Source organism: Trypanosoma conorhini (genome assembly GCF_003719485.1).
Source record: "Trypanosoma conorhini strain 025E chromosome Unknown Tco_14.4_contig_00436, whole genome shotgun sequence".
NCBI classification, from domain to species: domain Eukaryota; phylum Euglenozoa; class Kinetoplastea; order Trypanosomatida; family Trypanosomatidae; genus Trypanosoma; species Trypanosoma conorhini.
The window spans coordinates 1-16,256 of record NW_021704525.1 but is presented as its reverse complement, the minus strand read 5'-3'; the positions used below and the strand labels follow the sequence as shown (position 1 = coordinate 16,256).

Here is a 16,256-nt window from a genome sequence, read left to right as displayed (position 1 = left end):
TGTTGTTTCTCTCGCGCCCATTTGTCGATATACAAGACGACGGGGAAAAGAAGACATTGAGTATGCCAGCTTTTGCTCGGTAGCAAAAAACCCAAAAAACACACACAAAAAAACACACACAAAAAAACACACATTGTACAGGATAGCACCCAATGAAACACGCACATATATTCCTACGTACATATGTATATATATTCCTATGAATATAAACAAGCCGATGTTCGCAAAGCAACCAAGGCAACAACACCGTTTTTTTTATCTCGCCCTGCTGTTTCCTACACATCCGAAGCACACAGCACAAAGGTGAAAAAAAAAGAGACAAAACAAAACAAAACACAATAAGGAGGGAAGGGTGCAAAAAAAACAACAACAAGAGATCCTTGGCAATCAACTTATTTACCGCTCCACTGCTTGCATCCGCAGAGAGTCCTTTCCTTGGGACGCCTTACATATATTGCACGTGAGGACCTCCATAAATGAGGGTTCTCCACGCCACTCCTCAAGCGGAGATCCAATATATCCCAGGTGACCTCCGCGAGGAAGTTCAAGAAAGGCGACAAGCTTGTTGGCGTTGACCAACTCTCTCATTTGTGTTGTGGGTGGGTCACCTGTGACAGGATCGTCACGGGCTATCACGCAAAGAGCAGGTATCGTGCAATGTCGAAGAGACGTCAGCGTGTTTACCGCGGCGTAGTACTCTTCAGGGTTGGAGAAGCCGTTGTGGGGGGCGGTGATGTGGGCGTCAAATTCATATAAGTTCCTCAACTTTTTTTAGGAATCGCAGCGGGTCCTTGCGAATACCGTCGTGACTAATTCCTGGTAGTTGTTTAACAATATCAATATGGCGAATGGCGTAGCGAACGAGGCCGCCAGTTAAATTTTTTTGATAAAACGCATTTTTGGGCTTCATCATATTCGCCTTTGAAGCCAATGTATCCAGGGGGCTGTTAACAATAAGGGCGGCGTCAAACGGAAGCATCGCTTTTGGCATACTTTTTCCCTCCTCCTCCAAGTACTTTGCCAAGACTACCCCGCCCAGACTAAAACCAACACCCCATACATTTTCGGCCGATCTGCCAAGCCTTGACGAAATCGCCTTCCTTGAAAGGGCTGTGCGGGCAACCCAGCGAACGTCACCAGTCCATGCCGCAGACATGAGTCTCGGTTGCGTCAGCGGGGTGTCGCCCATGCCCCGTGTGTTGAAGACACAGCAGTGAAAGCCCTTGTCGTGCGCGTGCCACACATAATGTTGAACGTAGTTAGTCTGAGACCAAGAAGCGAGGCCAGGGAAAATAATCATGATGCCGTTTGTTGGACCACGCTTCTCATCTGCAAGCAGCCAGTCAAGGCAGATGGGATTGCCATCTGCGCCGTCAACCACCTCTCGCGTGTACTTGATCGGTTTTGATGGGCGCAGGCTGCAGAGCACTGTACTTATATGCCCGTTATATGGAGGGGCGGTGTAGCGGAAACCAACCATGCTCTCAATAGCAAAAAGAACCCGTGTTGTGGACTCATCACCCAGAAGCTTAATCTGTTGCTTGGCTTCATCGCAGGCCTCCTCGCCAATAATTGCCTTGAGCACCCGATGGAGACGGGGAATATACACATGAATAACGTGTACAACGGCGTGGAGGAGCCAAAACGAAGCCCTTGCAACGACGGACGACATCTTATGGGTGCTGGCAAGAGGGTCTAGAACGAGCACACGAAGAGGCAGGGGGGCAGGAGTGGGAGCTGCGCAGCACAGACGAAGAAGGGACAAATTACGGCAATAAATAAATAAATATTTAAGCAAGCAGTTTTTTTTTCCTTTTTTTAGTTGTCCTTCTAGTCCCCGTTTCCTTGGATGCGTGTGGAGGTTCCACTTCGCTCCTTTATCCCTGCCCTTTGCTGTCCCCAGTGGCGCAGAAACGAGCTCCACGTGCCATGAAGTTCCTCCGTGGCACGAGCGGCCCCTCCCCCCCCCCCCGCCAATGCGATCCACGTCGTCGGGGTCCGGCGAAGGGTGCGAGGCTCCGGCAACTTCATACTGGACTACAGCGGAGTAAAGTAACGACCGATGCCGTGCCTTTGCGGATCCACGCGCGGGATTGTCATTTCCACCAAGACGCCCACGTCCTCCAGCGGTGGGTACTTCATCAGACGCTTAAGCGCCGCAATGCAGCCCACCATAAGATCCTGCTTCACGTACAACAGCATGGACGCGGCAAGCATCGTAACGATACTGTTGTTGAGGCGATACTCACTCTGCCTCGCAAGAAAGCGTTCTGAGAGGAAGACGTCCCACAGGTCGGCGCATTGGGGGATAGAAAACTCCCGAATAAAAAGAAGACGCAACCAGCGTATTAGATACGACGTGCCCTCAATCGCGTACGCCACATTCATTTGCTGGTGCAACTCAGGGTCAAGCTCCGCCAGTAATTCCTTCTGCGTCTTGTGTGACGCACTGACAATGCCGCCGGGCGCATTCTCCTCGTCCGTGTGGTACCACTCGGAGAGATGCAACCCGGAGGCATCCATAATGGCCTCAAAGAGCAAAAAAGAGATCGCCGTCACGCCGTCGGTGGGGCAGACGCATCTAAAGTCAGCCACCAGTGCCATGTCAACTTCCTCAGAGGTCGCGAAAAGCTCTTCGAGAAGAGCGGCGTCGGTGTGGGTCAGGTAGAGAATAAATGCCGCAACCTCGTGCATGCCCTGTCTGTACTGACAGTCATGGCGGAGACAGTAGTGGACAAAAATGTCCAGCAAGGCACTCTTCGTGGTGGATTGCTCAAACAGCGGAAGCTCCCAGTGAAGTCGATCCAAATCCTTCTGGGCGGTGGCGCGTATCGTGTCCACGGTGTACTGCAGGGCGTAGGAACTCCCCTCAGACGGAAGAAGCGGATTCTCCACAGTCATGTCCTCCTCATCCTCGCCGGAGATGGAGGAGTCGCTTCCAGCAAAGTTCCCCCTCTTTCCTACAGGGCGCACCGCAGAGGCGGTGACGAGGAGACGCTGTCGCAGGTGGTCGTTCAGCTCCTTCCATTCGCGCCCCCCCGCACGGGTGCACTCCGCCCACACCTGGCGGTAGCTGCCAGCCTCCACGTCTAACGGGAGAAGTCCCAGCAAGAGCCGCCAGCGAAGACTGTGGAGGGCGCGAAAGGGACGATGATGCGCAAAGTTTAACGCGCGCTCAAGCAGCGCCTCCTCCAAGCGGCCCTCCTGAGCGGAGCGGTGGAGACTCCTCAGCTCCTCCATGGCGACGAACACCCCGCCCCACGCCGCAATGCAACCCTGGCGGCGTGGGAGAAGAAGGGCCACAACGCGCACCAAACAATAGAGGCAGGAGGAGGAGAGTGCAATGGAAACGCACGCGGGAGAAGGAGGCTTTTCACGGTCATTATTGGAATCCCTGCAATAAATGACCGTGAACTTCAAAGAGCAAGCATCCACAAGGGAGGTCAAAAATAAACTAGCACTCCTTCAGCCCCCCCCCCCCCACCTCCTCTCTCTCATGCACACAGACGCAAAAAGAAAGAAAAAAAAAGACATGACGACATAAAACCAAGCAAAATAAAGGCAGGTAGTAACCACAACGTTGCTTTTCAGAAATTTGCTTCCAGTACTCAGTACGTTCGCATGGGGCAGAGTGGAATCACGACAGCCCCGTCTGCCTACCAGAAATCATGGAGTGCTAAGGGTCAAAGCTTGATCAAGGAGGTGCTCGAGGAGACGTTAAAGCTGCGCGTGGAAGTTGTTCCATGGGCTGCATCCGCGGAGACTGTACAAACGTTGCTGCATCACCGCCTTCGCGTCACCACCGAGGACTGGCACAGGCGCAGCTTCTGCGACTAGACGGTCCACAGTATGGCCGTAGCAGGGGGCACCCAGCGCCGCGCTGACACACTCCACGCACATGCCCACAGAACAGAGTTCTGGCGGTGTACTGGCAATCCACAACACGGTACCCGGGGGAGGTGCACGGAGGGCCCTCGTTCTCGGCACAGAGGCCAGAAGCCGCAGCCCCCGTGGGCACCACGACGTACGCCACGACGCAGTGCCCCCCCCCCCCGGCCGTGCAACAACTTCCTGTAACCATGGGGAAATAACAGAGTTTGATGGAAGCCACGTCCCCTTTCGCCGCAGTGAGAAAAGGTGTCTGTGTGTTGGTACGTGTGGCGCACACGGAAAAAAAAAATAACTGTAAAAAAATGGGGGAAGATGCTTCGTTTGCGACTTCTCCCCGGCACCCAACTGTGTATATCTAAGGCGTTATACTTGCCACATCTAATAAAAGAACTCTCGCGTCAAGCGCAACTGCACTCACGTGAGACACGGTCGTCTTCTAGTGCGCATCGTCGCACTCGTAGAGGGTCCTCGTTGGTCATTCTCCTGGAAGCAAAGCGGCGACATCGCTTTCGTCCCTCCCTTCACTAACACCTTGGCAGCGACACCGCGTGTTGCCTTGTATTCCGCCGATTCTGACTGCGACACCGCCGCCGAGTACCAACTGCCCGTCGCTGACGCAGGCCTCACTCGGTGGCGTCTCGCGAAGGCCTTCGTCTCTTGTAACTGTTGCCGTCGCCGCTGCAAAAAAAGTGCGTTGCCGTAGAGCCGCTCAAACACAGTTACACCCTCCGCCCAGCGCGCAAGAAGCGCCTCATGCGTGTGGTTGACGGCAGGCGTGAAGGTGCAGTTGCTGTCGTCTTCGGAATCCACGTGAAGAGGCGCCTGGCACGTGCACTGCCGGCACCGCGACAACCCAAATAGGCGTTCGTGGACGGCGTCGTGTGTGGGCACCCCGCGTGTGTCGTTCCCACCGCGCCGGCCCCACCCACCGCGGCCGACGGCAGACACGCAGCACGAGGAACAGCCCACCATCCCCTTTTGTTCCCCGCGACCGAAGAAACCAAAGGGCGACGGCAAAAAAAAAGAGAGAGAGAAAAAGAAAAAGAGATGAGAAAACCAACACAAGGAATCATAGAGGCGGCGGAGAAGGTGCAGAAGAAAAAAAAGATGCAGTATTCGATCAAACGCCCCAAAGAAAGGATGCGGCAGGGGCATCAAAAAAAAAAAAATACGCCCCGTCCGTGGCGTTTCAGTCCGACTGATATTCCTCCTCCTCCACATCAATCTCCTCACACTGAGTCTCCTTCTCAATTGTCATGTTATGATCATCCATGACCTCCCGCTGGGACACCATGGGGACCACACTACTGCTGCTGTTATGCACGCCGAACAACTTTTCGTCCTCCTCCAGCCGCCTCAGGTCTTCTCTAAAATCCTCCTGGCAACGCGCCAGCTCCCTCTCGCGGCTCTCCAGTGAGTGATTCCACTCGGAGATGGTTTCATGTTTTTTTGCTAGCACCCGATTTCGTTGTTCAACTTCGTTCTCGAGCGTCTTTAGCTCCCGCACCGCCTTCTCCAGGCTCTGCTCGGCGTTAAACTGCTGAAGCTCGCGTCGCTCCATCGCTCGCTCATCCCTCTCGAGCCGCTCGCGCCGCTCCGCGAGGAGCTCCAGCTCCCGCGCCTCCTCACGCAAGCGCTCACTTACCCAGGCGAGCCGCTCCTCCAGGTTCTTCTCCTCCTTGTCCAAGACAGACCCCGTGCGGCCGACCACCTGCGAGAATTTTGTCTGGTCACACTGCAGCGTCAGGTGGTTCTTTCGCGCGGTACTGATCTGTGAGCGGCACTGCTGGTGATCAATCTCGAGGCATCGCCGCTCGTCCGCAATGGTGCTTTGAATTTGATCAAGCAGCAAGACACGCTCACGAATGGCGGCCTCCTCACGCAGGTAATACTTCTCTATTTCCTTTTCCAGGGAGAGGGAGCCGTCTAAAATCTTCGTGTAATCGCGCTCTATGGCAGTGGCACTCTGCAGGGCGCGGTGATCGAGGCTCATTATTGAGCCCCGCCAATTCACTCGCACCTGTGTGTGTTGCTGCAGGGGGGCGGCAGCAAGTGTGTGGATGAGCGAGAGAGGAGGACTTGCCTGCGCACCACGCTAGAAAACGGCAGCACAAGCAGCAAGGAAGAGAGGAAAATTTACACGTGCAGCGGCGGCAGGCGCAGCGACACTCGACTCTCTTCGCTGCAAAGTTATTACCTCTGCATGGGAGAGAGGAGCAGAGAAGAGTACAGAAGGCATGTCACGTCATCACGCACAGGTCAGCAGCGAAGGGTTGCAAGTGTGAAGGCGGGATTCCTGGCCGCTTCTTGTAGCACATGCCTCACGCGTTCGTGGACTTCGCGTCCAGTCCGCAGTGCGTGCTGAACTTCGGGTGACATTTGCAGCTCCCGCGGCGCCGTTGCAGGGGATGTGGGAGGCGACGCAGAGAACGCGGACTCCGTCGACGGATGGCTCGCCTGGCGTGGTGCTGCGTCGACGCCATGTTGGTGCGCAAAGACTTCGTTAAACAGTGCCTCGCCCTCGTCTAGGTAGTCGGCGATGACGTGCAGCCTCTGCCGCAGCTCCGAGGCCATGGAAAAAGCCGCCAAGAAAGGGATTCCCCCACGCGGCCCAGAGAGAACCGCAAGACACGACACCCACCCTACACGTCCAAGCAGGGAGCGAATCACAAGACGCAAAAGAAGAAGAGGAAGCGAGCCTGCAATGGAGACAAACAAAGAAGGAAATAATTGTGCGTCCGCATATGTGCAGGCATACACGCATATGTGCCTATCGGACGACCAGCAGGCAGACACCACAAGCGCGGGGTGGCGAAGAACCCCGCCTTAACGCGAAAGAGAGAAAGAGTGAGGGAGAAATAACAAACACTACTCGGCGATGCATTTGTTCGTCCCCCCCCCCTCCCCAAATTTCTCATTGCTTTTTAACAGGTATATGTATATATATATATATTCACTTCTTCGCCTTCCTCCAAGAGAAACAAACAACAAGCCAGAACAACTCTTTTTTTTTTTTTAACGTCCGTCAGTCAACCTTCATCTGATGAAATCCAAGATCCTCATCCTGCTCGTAGCTCCGCACGTAGGACGTCTTGGTAAGCCGCGGGTCTTGGTTCGCCGGCGGTGGCAGATGCTCGCGCGGGTTTTGCACGTAAATGTTCGCCAAGGGATCGTCAAGAATGAAGGTAAAAGGCCGCTTCACCTCCAGAAGATCATCCAGCTCCTTCACAAACTCCAGTAGCGTCTTTGACTCTCCATCTGTGTCGGCGGAGTCCCCCTTTGCGAACTCTGCCTGCGGCAGGTTGCGCAACTGATCCCGCACCATCATGACCGTCCCCTCCACGGTGGAAAAGAAACCCCCCAGCGTGCCGGGCGCCACCTCCAGCGCCACCTCCGGTATGTTCAGCGTGGCGGTTTCAGACTTGAGAACGTCCCGCTTCAGGTCATCCTCCGCCTCAACGCGCAGCTCAATCCTCAGACCTGTGTCGGAAACCTTCCCCCCCGACTTTACCTCGTTACTTTTATAGCCGCAGAATTCACAACGAAACGCCATAATGACGGTTTCCTTAAAGTAGGGAATGTCAATTTGTTGCATATTAATGAATCCCTGCTTCTTGCACGCAGGGCACTCCGTTTGCATGCGCATCACATCGTCAAAATGACCCTCCTCCACCACGCGCTCCTGCTCCTCATCTCTCCTTGTATTGTAGTCAACCGTCAGTCCTAATATCTGTCGTTGCACATCGGTGCGTTCCACTTCATAGTGAGTGAGCTGGGGATCGATGGTGGGGTGGTAGTAGTCGTAGTAGGCCTCAATGTAGCTATTCCCGGCAGGATCGTCAACGATGAAGGTGAAGGGAATATCGCCCGTGCGGTACTCCCGAAGCCTCTGACAAAAGGCCTCCAGCTTTTCGTACAACTCCGGCTCTTCAATGCGGCGCAGTGGCTGCTGCAGCTGAAGCCCAGTTTCGGTTTGCTCCAAAAATCCCTCAACGGTGTTGAGAAGGCCCCGCTGGGACTCTGGCGGAATTTCCAGATCCAGCTGGGGAATTCGCACCGTCGCGAAATCCGACTTGACCACCTGGCGATCCAAATCCTTCTTTGACTTCACCTCAAGTTCATAGCGAACCGCCTTGGGGCCAAAGGTGCCACCAAACGACACCTCATTGTTCCTCTCGCCACAGTGCGGGCACTCAAAACTGCTCACGATGACTTCCTTGAAATGCGGTATGTTAGTGATCATCAGACGCGTGGTGCCGTTCTCGCCGCACTTGGGGCACAGCGACTCAACGGTGTTCATCTCGCCCACCTCCGTCTTGATGAAGTTCGGCGCACCGGTGTCATCTGTTGCCTCCGCCTCTGGCGGTGGCGGCTGCGGCTGCCCCTCTGGTAGGGCCGCCATTGCTCGAGTGAAGCGAGGGTCTCCTACAAACACAACAATGAGACAGAAAACAACAGCAACGACAAGGCAATAAACAACAACAACAAAAAAAAGAGGAAATTCAACCCGCACATGGCCACACTTACGCACACGCATTTAACTTCAGCAACGACAACAAGAACTAGCCGCGGCAGCGCTGGCAGCGTCTCACGCAAAACGGAACGCAATCTCGGTTTCATCGCCCACGTCTCTACTTTCCATTTTCATGATTTCCGCGGCTGCGTGAGAGGACGAGAAGAGCAGCAGCGTCGTCGTCAAATTGTTCTGCAGCCTCATGATACTTTTTGGGGGAGTTCTCAGACGGCTCTGAGGCAGAGGTTGCCCGCATTTCCAGAGGTGTGTGTGTATATATATATATAGTGTGCGTATATAAAAATTTCTGCATACAAGATGATTATCACTTGTGCAAAAGCATATAAAAGCAGGCATGCACACGCAAGCTGAATCTCTACAGGCTATCCTCTTCTACCCAGTCAACGTGTACGTGACGTTAAGAGCCGTCCGTGAACGATACGATGGGCAGACGGCCCACATGCGGATTGCATGAAGTTCGATGGAGTGGCACACTTCCGCCGTTTGGTGCTCACACTGGATGTGGTGCACCGTCCCACCGGGGGCATCAATATCCACGGTGAAGTCATTCGACACAATGACGTTTGTCGTGAAGCCGTCGATGGCGTCGGAGTCAATCTGCAACTTCTTCCGCATCAGGTTGACCCCGGGGCTGCTAAATGCGACACCAGGAAGTCGCCTGCGAGCCGCCACAATTTGCGCCACGACACCGCCAAGGGAGTGGCCCGTCAAAATGATGTGCCGCGAGGTAACGGTGCGCAAGTACTCCTCAACGTGGAGGTGGTAGTAGTCACTCGTTGTCCCGCCCAAAAGTATCGAGCTTATCGCGCTCGACGCCGCCACGTAGTCGGAAATGACGCTCTCAGGAATGAGACCGCTCAGTGGGAGAAAGCTCGCAAACAGCTTGAAAACCCCAATCTCACTAAAGAGCAGCAGGTTCTGCAGAAAGTCAAACGGCGAGGTGATGTCGGTGCCTCGCACAGCAATCACGGAGGTGTCTTTCGACGGCGAGTAAATGTGACGGAAGACGGCACGGCCGTATGTGTGGTTTGTGGGAACCGCCACCCAGTCCGACCCACCATCGCGGAAGCGCCGGTAAAAATCGAGCATTGCGCGAAAATCCGTCGAGTCCCGCTGCAAATAGGACATGAGTGAGAAGTATGCGAGGTCGGCGGCGTGCAGGCTGTCAGCCCACAGGTGCGAGCAGAGGGCGGAGTACCGGGCGACATCGTGCTTCGCCTCTGCTTCTTCGGCCACCGACTTCCCGGGCCGCGCGCGGGGGGCCTGGCTGCGGATGTCGGCCACCATGTAGCGCGCCGTCACTCGGATGCGCTCGCCCGTGCCGTCGCCGTCGCACCGGGTGGGCGTGGTGCCCTCAAAGCCGGGGTGCTTGACACTTACCCACACGGCGAGGCCGAGGACGAGCGCAACCGCCGACGTCAAGGAGAGCCGATGGAAGGCGCGCAGCAACACTCCCGGGCGGTGGCGGGCGGCGCGCCGCGCCGTCGCGCCGCCCCCGGCCTCGTGCTTCGGCGTCGTGGAAGCGCGGGGTTGCGCTGCCGCGCCGCACTGCCCGGGGGCGCCCTCCTGCGGCCGCCCGTCGTCGTCCAGCCGGCGCCAGCGCCGAACAACAAGGCTGAGAATCCCGCAAACGCAGAGCACCCGCACAAGCAGAAGTGCCGGAGAAAGGAAGACCACGGAGGAGGCGACCAAGGGACTCAGCAATAAGGCGTAACAAACAAGTCCGTTCCGTCGTCTCGGAACCCGCGCCGCTGCCGCGGTGAAGATTGCGAGATGGTAAAAAAACATCGTCAGCCTGCTTGACAGCAGCAGGACAACGTGAAGCGTGCTGACGTACAGCATTCCCTCGCAGAAGCGCGCAAACCCACGGTTGTAGCCCTTTACCCAGGAAAGGTACGCGCAGTAGAGTGCAAGCACATACAAGTAGGAGCGCCGTACGCGCGGCACCGCCTTGCGCCACCACCGCGTCATGGCAGGCCCCAAGGGATCATCCACGCTACGATAGTAGCTCCAGATGAACGCTCCCGCTAACAGCGACATTGTAGCAAGAAATAGGAAGAAAATGTCATTGCCCTGACGTTCCCAATGGATAAGTGAATCGCTGTTAAAAATGCCTATGATAAAGCAAAAGGCACAACACACCAAAACTAACGCAAACAACCTCGCATAGGGCAGCGCAATCAACGACTGGTATCCCTGAAGCAGGCGATGAAAACCAACTGTGCACTGGGCAGCCTCATTATAAGTCACCAGACAGGAGTCAATCATGGCATCCGTGACGACAGCCGCCAGCTTGTAGCCAATAGCAGCTATTCCTAGAAGGATGCAGATGTGGGATAACACCAAACTCAACGCCCAAACCACGTCATGACGAAGGGGAATCTCCTTCACATCCCGCCATGTGTACATGCCCCAGTGATACTTCTCGCGCAGCACAGGAAAGACGAACTGAAAGAAGAGGTGTAAAATACAGTTCACTAAGATGGCCAAGATGGACGCCAGTAGAGGAACGTAGTGGTAGGTTGCAATCCACACAGCAAACCTTTTGATTTGAAACCGATCAAGAAGAAAAAACCCCATCGCTGCCTGCCGAACTCTCGCCACGGCCCAGTGCGTTCCCTCGCCTAGTTCCCTTGACGTGTGTTGCAGAGAGACGTAGAAGAATTCCTGTATGTGTGACGGTTGCGTCATTGTTGCACACTCCGGCACCATCGCCCCCCCGACCGCCTGCGTCATGCATAAGAGCACCTGTGCGTATTTGTGGGTCCATCACGAGAGACAGAAAAACGAAAAAAAAAAGGGCAGAAGTAAAACAAAAATGGTGCTTCAAACCACGGCATTACATTACCTCCGGAACGACGTACACGGATGCAAGGACTGGGACAGACCGCGTAAGAAGAGGCAGGGAAAATGAGCCCGGCTGACTCTTCATCACGGCAAATAATAACTAGCAACGCAGGCAAACATTTGAGCTTTAAGGCATCTCGCGTGTGCCCCCCCTCCGACCCAACGAAACTTCTCCAAATTTTGGTTGTGTGGTCGAAGCACGCCCAGGAACAAGGTAAAAAAGAAAAAGAAATGGGCAAAAACAAAACACAGACGCAAATCCATGGAAATCGCAGGAAGGAAAGAGGGAAGGAAACGACAAACCATACGTGCAGACATACACACGCACTTATGCATACTCCACCTGGAAGTATAGAAGCGTGTATCAACACACAGAAATATATATATATATATATATATATATATATTGCGCTGCATGCCAAGAATGGTTTCAAAAAACAAAAAAACAAAAAAGAAAAAGGTCACGCTAGTAAGAGGCGGTCGTCGTCTCAGATTTCCTCACAGCTCTTGAGTTCCCGCCGCGACGGCATCTTAAGCTCCCTGCTCGCCCAACTTTTCATTCATCATGCTCGCTGTCGTCTCTTTGGGCACTGCCTCCGGCGAGCCAATCACACCGTCGTTACCCTCCTCTGCTCGGTCCGGCAACGCCGCCTCCGAGCACTCCTGCTGCAGCGTGGTCATCAGTCGTTGCATGGCCTCCGCCAGTTCATCGTGGCCCGCATCCTCGGCCGCAAGCTGCAAGAGGTTCGGCGTGGCAGTTGCGGATGTGACCATCGCCGCCGCCTCAAGTGCGTCACGGTATCGCGCAAGAAACCCTCGCGCCCGCGCCGCCGCCTTGGCACGCTCCTGGGTTAGCTGCTGCTGCAGCGAGGAACGTTCTAGAGCGTTTGCCCGAATTCGCTCCTGAGCGGCATCGATAGCGGCGGTGAGTCCAGCCATCGACGCCGTTTGACGGCGTATCTCGTCCGCCTTGAGCTGGGCCTCCTTGAAGCGCAGTGCCGCCGCCGCCGCCTTCTTCGCCGCCTCTAGAAGCGGGATGTTGTTTCGCGTCTCCGCCAGCTGCACCCCAAGCGACGCGACCAGCGCCTCGCTTGTCTCGTCTTCCGCGTTGAGCGTGGACAGCTGCCTCCGCAGTCGGTTCACATGCGAGAGAGGCGTCTCCTCTTCTTCCTCCTCCGCCTCCGCCGCCTCGTGCGTGTTCCCCGCCGCCGCCGCGCCACACGATGTCAACGAGGGCGCGGTGAACAGGACGCCGCGGCCGGCATTCCGCATCCGCAGGAGCTCCACCACGGCGTTGGTGTACTTCTGCAAATCCGAAAGGGTCTCTCTCTCGAGCAGCGTCTGGCGCTGCTCATAGACGTCGATTCGCGTCACACAATCCTGCAGCTCCGATAACAACGAGTCTCGCTTGGCGTCAAACGCCTCCGCCTCCGCCCGCAGCACGTCGCTCTCCTGCTGAAGCTGCTCCAGGTTGGCGGCAGCCACGCGTACGCGATCCTCCTCCTCGTTGAGAAAGTTGTCAATGTCGCGCTCCATCGACTCCTGCTCGGCCTCCACTCGCAGCAGAGTTGACGTCACTTCCTGCAGTTCCGCCGCCTTCTCCGCGCTTGTCCGACGCAGTGTGGCAAGTTTTGCCTCCAGCGCAGCAATCTCAGCGTCCACCTCCATCTTTTCTTGCGAAACCCGCCCCTGCAGTGTCCGCAGCTCCTCGCTTTGCCGCAGCATCTTTTCCCTTAACGCCGCCCTTCTTTCCCTGAGGCCTGTTTGCTCCCGCCTCGCGCTCTCCTCCAGACGCTTCGCCTGCTCAATGGCGGCGCCCACCTCCTCCCTGCGCGTCTCCAGACTGCGCGTCACTTCTTGAATAAACTTCCTCACACGCCGGTCCGCGCCGTCCTTGGAGTCAATGAGCTCCTGTCGATGCCGCCGCAACAGCCGCGCAAGCGAACGCACCACCTCCACCGCTGCATCACGCCGTGCGCAAAGCGATGCTAGCAGCCGCACTGGCGCCCCATCGAGCTCCGCCAGCTGTGCGCCAAGCTGCTCTAGCTCGGCGCTCAGCAGAGCCGCTTCCTCAAACGCCTCCTCCGCCGCACACTGCTCCACACGCTTCTCAAGTTTGCTCACTGCAGTCATACACTCACGACGCCGCTCAATGGATGCACGGATCTCATCCAAAACGAGTGAGAGGTTCGCTCGGGCCAGGAGAACGTCACCTTGCGAGTCCTGAACTTCACGCCGCTGAATATCCCAGATTGCCTCAGTTCCGCTCTTCGCGTCACTACCCGTAATTTTATCGCGGCTACTACTGCTGCTCCCACTGCATTTGTGACCCCTGCTACAGGAGGCCTTGACATTCTCCTCCACGGTGGTGTCCTCCTCCTTGTCATTGCTGTCTTCGTCGGATTCCAAGGCACTTCGACATACATGCGGTGCTGCGTCTGATTCTGTTTTTGCTTCCGTATGCATGCCTTCTGCGTTTCTTACTGCTGCGCCGTCGGTTTCTTCGGCAGCGGAATCAGGCGCCAGCTTGGCACCGGCCACGGCGGGGAGCGGCACAACGTCAAAGCCTGAGGGCTCTCCAGCCTCTCTTGGCGCAAGAAAGTCAAACGCAGGTTTGGTGCCGTCCCCGTCGTCAAGAAGCGTATGAGCAGCTTCCACTGGCGTTTGCCGCGGATTCAAGTCCGCAGCGTCCCTACGCATGCACGAAGAGACGACGGCCGCAAGTGGCGTATTCGCAGCGACGCCCTCGCGGTTGTCACAGCGGTGTTTCTTCGCTCCGCTGGCGATAAAGTCAAACGCCGACTCCGTCTCGCTCGCGGCGCCTGGCGGAGGCAGTTTATCCCCACGCGGAAGGGCACTCGCCTTCAATTCGTTAGGCTCCGGGCCATAGTTTGAGACCAGCTGCACAAACAGTTCCTCCTCCCTTCCCATAAACGCCTTTATGGTGTCCTCCACCTGCGACAACTTCGATGGATTGTACAACTCAAAGTAGCGTTCCAGCCGCTGGCGCATTTGCGTCACTTGCGGAGCCTCCTCCTCATCCTGCACGGCGCCCGGAGACATTTCAAAGCGCATAAAAAAAGGGCTTGGCTCCGCCGCAGGTGTCAGCGGTTGAACGCAGTCCTTCATCTGCACGGAAGCGGAGGAGTCACCACGAGGCGTGTGTGACCCTGCCGTACTTGCGGCAGACCTCCTGTGGCGTGTGCGCACAACCTCCATACCACCGAAAAGATCTCCAGAATCCGCCGCCGCGGAGGAGTCCCCACCGCCGCTGGCATTGCTACAAATCTTGTTGTCGGGGCTGTGAGGCGGAGCAACGAATACTCCAGCGCCGCGGCTGCCGTTGGCGCGGCTCAAAACAGACGGCTGCGCTTCTCGTAAAGCTTCAGTCCGCCACCACTTCTTCATAGGCGTACGCTATGTGGTTATATATGAATATATATACAATACAACTGTATATTATATCTGTCTGCGTCTCTCGCGTCGTGCTTGTTACCGCGGGAGATGCGTGCCGCTGCCCCCGCACCTTCCCCTTCGCCACTGTTTTTTTTTCTTTTTCTTTTTCCTCCGCGGTAGGCAGCCGTCGGATTGTGCAAAGGATTAAAAAAAAAAGCGAAAAAGAAACGGTGAGGAGGATGCAAGGGCGCTAGGATGGCTCCCGCTCAACCTATCCGAAAATGTTCAACGCAGTCGGGGTATGAGCCCCTCTCGATGGGCCGCAGGTTCAACTTGCGCAGTCCCGTTGCACATCCCCTACGTCTCTGCGTCTCCCCCTTTTTTGCCTCCCCTCGGACAGCGACGCACAGAGGGAGGCCCCAGACAAGTACAAACATCTCCGGGCTGCCGCAGTCCCATGCCGGGGAGGGAGGACTCACTTGTACAGGAGGTCGTAGTGCCCCGGGCGGTACAACAGCGTCAGTACAATACACGCGTCGTCGTTGGCGTCGCTCGAGCCGCTGGCAAAGGTGTGGCGCGTGGCGCACGTACCCGCGCTGCCGTCCAAGTACTCCACAACAATGCGCACATCGAAGCACCTGGCGAACGCCACCACCTGCATGTGATCGCTTTCGCTTGACACCGCATCAATTTCTGCCCGGCAAAATTCCTCGACGCTTTCGTAATTAAGTCCCATGACAAACGGAAGGAAGTCGTCCCCATGGGCACGTATGTAATTGGAAACGGCGTAGCGGTAGAAGTAAAGCATGTACTCCGCGTCCCTTGAAGTCGCCAGTGCATACAGCTCCGCCGCCGTCGTACAGGATCCAGACTCGATTTCATAAATTGCGGCAATCGCCGCGTCGCAGAAGTCCTCAACGAAGTCACCGTAGTCGCTCTTTAGCTTCTTGGTTAGCTCCCTGGCCAGTTCTAGGTACCTCGCCGCCAGCGCCCTATCGCGGAGCAGAGCCTCCAGCAGGGCGAAGACGGCACAGCGGAAGAAGCAGTTTCCATCGCGCCGCGCGTACCGAATGCCGCTGTAGCGATCAGCGTTGTCTGGTGCAAAGAGTGAAAGCACCTTTGGGAACATCGCAGAGTTGTTCGCGAATTCCCTCACGAGGGTACACGTTTCCGACAGCGCCTCCACGTGTTCAGTGAGGAGTGGTGAGGCCTCAATTTCGCTCCGAATAATCGCCAGTTGCACCTCGCGGTCGTGAGTGGTGGCCGCCATGGCGCGTTGGGGCGGGGCGGGACGGAGTGCGAGTCAGGCGCACGCGCAAAGGCAACGGGCCGCTGGAATACCGCACGGAGAGGCAGGGGTCAGTGCGTCCGCGCCGCAAGGTCCTTCCACGCAGCCAAAGTCAACAGTGCGAGGGGAAGGCGAGTGGGAGAGAAAAAGCAGTGCGTGTAATAAAACAGGCGGCGCCGCACACGCACACGCACGCAAACGCAAAATAACAATAACACGTCGGGAAGGAAACCAAAAAAAAAATTTCTTACCTCAAGCCACACACACACACACACACACAAAAGAAAAAAAGAGACAAAT

The 16,256-nt window shown here is 56.1% G+C and overlaps 9 protein-coding genes across 9 annotated transcripts, besides 9 other annotated features; all 9 read right to left on the bottom strand.

The window, feature by feature from the left end:
* Positions 1-306: 306 nt before the first annotated feature.
* Positions 307-342: a microsatellite.
* A 406-nt stretch (positions 343-748) lies between these two features.
* Positions 749-1,672, bottom strand: Tco025E_06464 (uncharacterized protein; the record flags this gene model as incomplete). The annotated part of the gene is made up of 1 exon (XM_029373341.1): positions 749-1,672. The coding sequence occupies one exon, from the start codon at positions 1,670-1,672 to the stop codon at positions 749-751; it is 924 nt and encodes a 307-aa protein (XP_029226554.1).
* A 365-nt stretch (positions 1,673-2,037) lies between these two features.
* On the bottom strand, positions 2,038-3,240 carry Tco025E_06463 (rabGTPase-activating protein; the record flags this gene model as incomplete). The annotated part of the gene is made up of 1 exon (XM_029373340.1): positions 2,038-3,240. The coding sequence occupies one exon, from the start codon at positions 3,238-3,240 to the stop codon at positions 2,038-2,040; it is 1,203 nt and encodes a 400-aa protein (XP_029226553.1).
* A 1,065-nt stretch (positions 3,241-4,305) lies between these two features.
* Positions 4,306-4,863, bottom strand: Tco025E_06462 (uncharacterized protein; the record flags this gene model as incomplete). The annotated part of the gene is made up of 1 exon (XM_029373339.1): positions 4,306-4,863. The coding sequence occupies one exon, from the start codon at positions 4,861-4,863 to the stop codon at positions 4,306-4,308; it is 558 nt and encodes a 185-aa protein (XP_029226552.1).
* A 51-nt stretch (positions 4,864-4,914) lies between these two features.
* Positions 4,915-4,944: a microsatellite.
* A 136-nt stretch (positions 4,945-5,080) lies between these two features.
* Tco025E_06461 (uncharacterized protein) lies at positions 5,081-5,884 on the bottom strand (the record flags this gene model as incomplete). Its single annotated transcript, XM_029373338.1, has 1 exon — positions 5,081-5,884. One exon carries the CDS (start codon positions 5,882-5,884, stop codon positions 5,081-5,083), a length of 804 nt encoding a protein of 267 aa, XP_029226551.1.
* A 215-nt stretch (positions 5,885-6,099) lies between these two features.
* Positions 6,100-6,126: a microsatellite.
* A 24-nt stretch (positions 6,127-6,150) lies between these two features.
* Positions 6,151-6,465, bottom strand: Tco025E_06460 (uncharacterized protein; the record flags this gene model as incomplete). Its single annotated transcript, XM_029373337.1, has 1 exon — positions 6,151-6,465. One exon carries the CDS (start codon positions 6,463-6,465, stop codon positions 6,151-6,153), a length of 315 nt encoding a protein of 104 aa, XP_029226550.1.
* A 358-nt stretch (positions 6,466-6,823) lies between these two features.
* Positions 6,824-6,844: a microsatellite.
* A 72-nt stretch (positions 6,845-6,916) lies between these two features.
* Tco025E_06459 (putative zinc-finger protein ZPR1) lies at positions 6,917-8,293 on the bottom strand (the record flags this gene model as incomplete). The annotated part of the gene is made up of 1 exon (XM_029373336.1): positions 6,917-8,293. The coding sequence occupies one exon, from the start codon at positions 8,291-8,293 to the stop codon at positions 6,917-6,919; it is 1,377 nt and encodes a 458-aa protein (XP_029226549.1).
* A 25-nt stretch (positions 8,294-8,318) lies between these two features.
* Positions 8,319-8,385: a microsatellite.
* A 412-nt stretch (positions 8,386-8,797) lies between these two features.
* Tco025E_06458 (uncharacterized protein) lies at positions 8,798-11,137 on the bottom strand (the record flags this gene model as incomplete). Its single annotated transcript, XM_029373335.1, has 1 exon — positions 8,798-11,137. One exon carries the CDS (start codon positions 11,135-11,137, stop codon positions 8,798-8,800), a length of 2,340 nt encoding a protein of 779 aa, XP_029226548.1.
* Positions 11,138-11,649: 512 nt separating this feature from the next.
* Positions 11,650-11,679: a microsatellite.
* Positions 11,680-11,704: 25 nt separating this feature from the next.
* Positions 11,705-11,731: a microsatellite.
* A 72-nt stretch (positions 11,732-11,803) lies between these two features.
* Tco025E_06457 (uncharacterized protein) lies at positions 11,804-14,680 on the bottom strand (the record flags this gene model as incomplete). The annotated part of the gene is made up of 1 exon (XM_029373334.1): positions 11,804-14,680. One exon carries the CDS (start codon positions 14,678-14,680, stop codon positions 11,804-11,806), a length of 2,877 nt encoding a protein of 958 aa, XP_029226547.1.
* An 18-nt stretch (positions 14,681-14,698) lies between these two features.
* Positions 14,699-14,737: a microsatellite.
* A 406-nt stretch (positions 14,738-15,143) lies between these two features.
* Positions 15,144-15,938, bottom strand: Tco025E_06456 (otubain; the record flags this gene model as incomplete). Its single annotated transcript, XM_029373333.1, has 1 exon — positions 15,144-15,938. The coding sequence occupies one exon, from the start codon at positions 15,936-15,938 to the stop codon at positions 15,144-15,146; it is 795 nt and encodes a 264-aa protein (XP_029226546.1).
* A 276-nt stretch (positions 15,939-16,214) lies between these two features.
* Positions 16,215-16,236: a microsatellite.
* Positions 16,237-16,256: the final 20 nt, after the last annotated feature.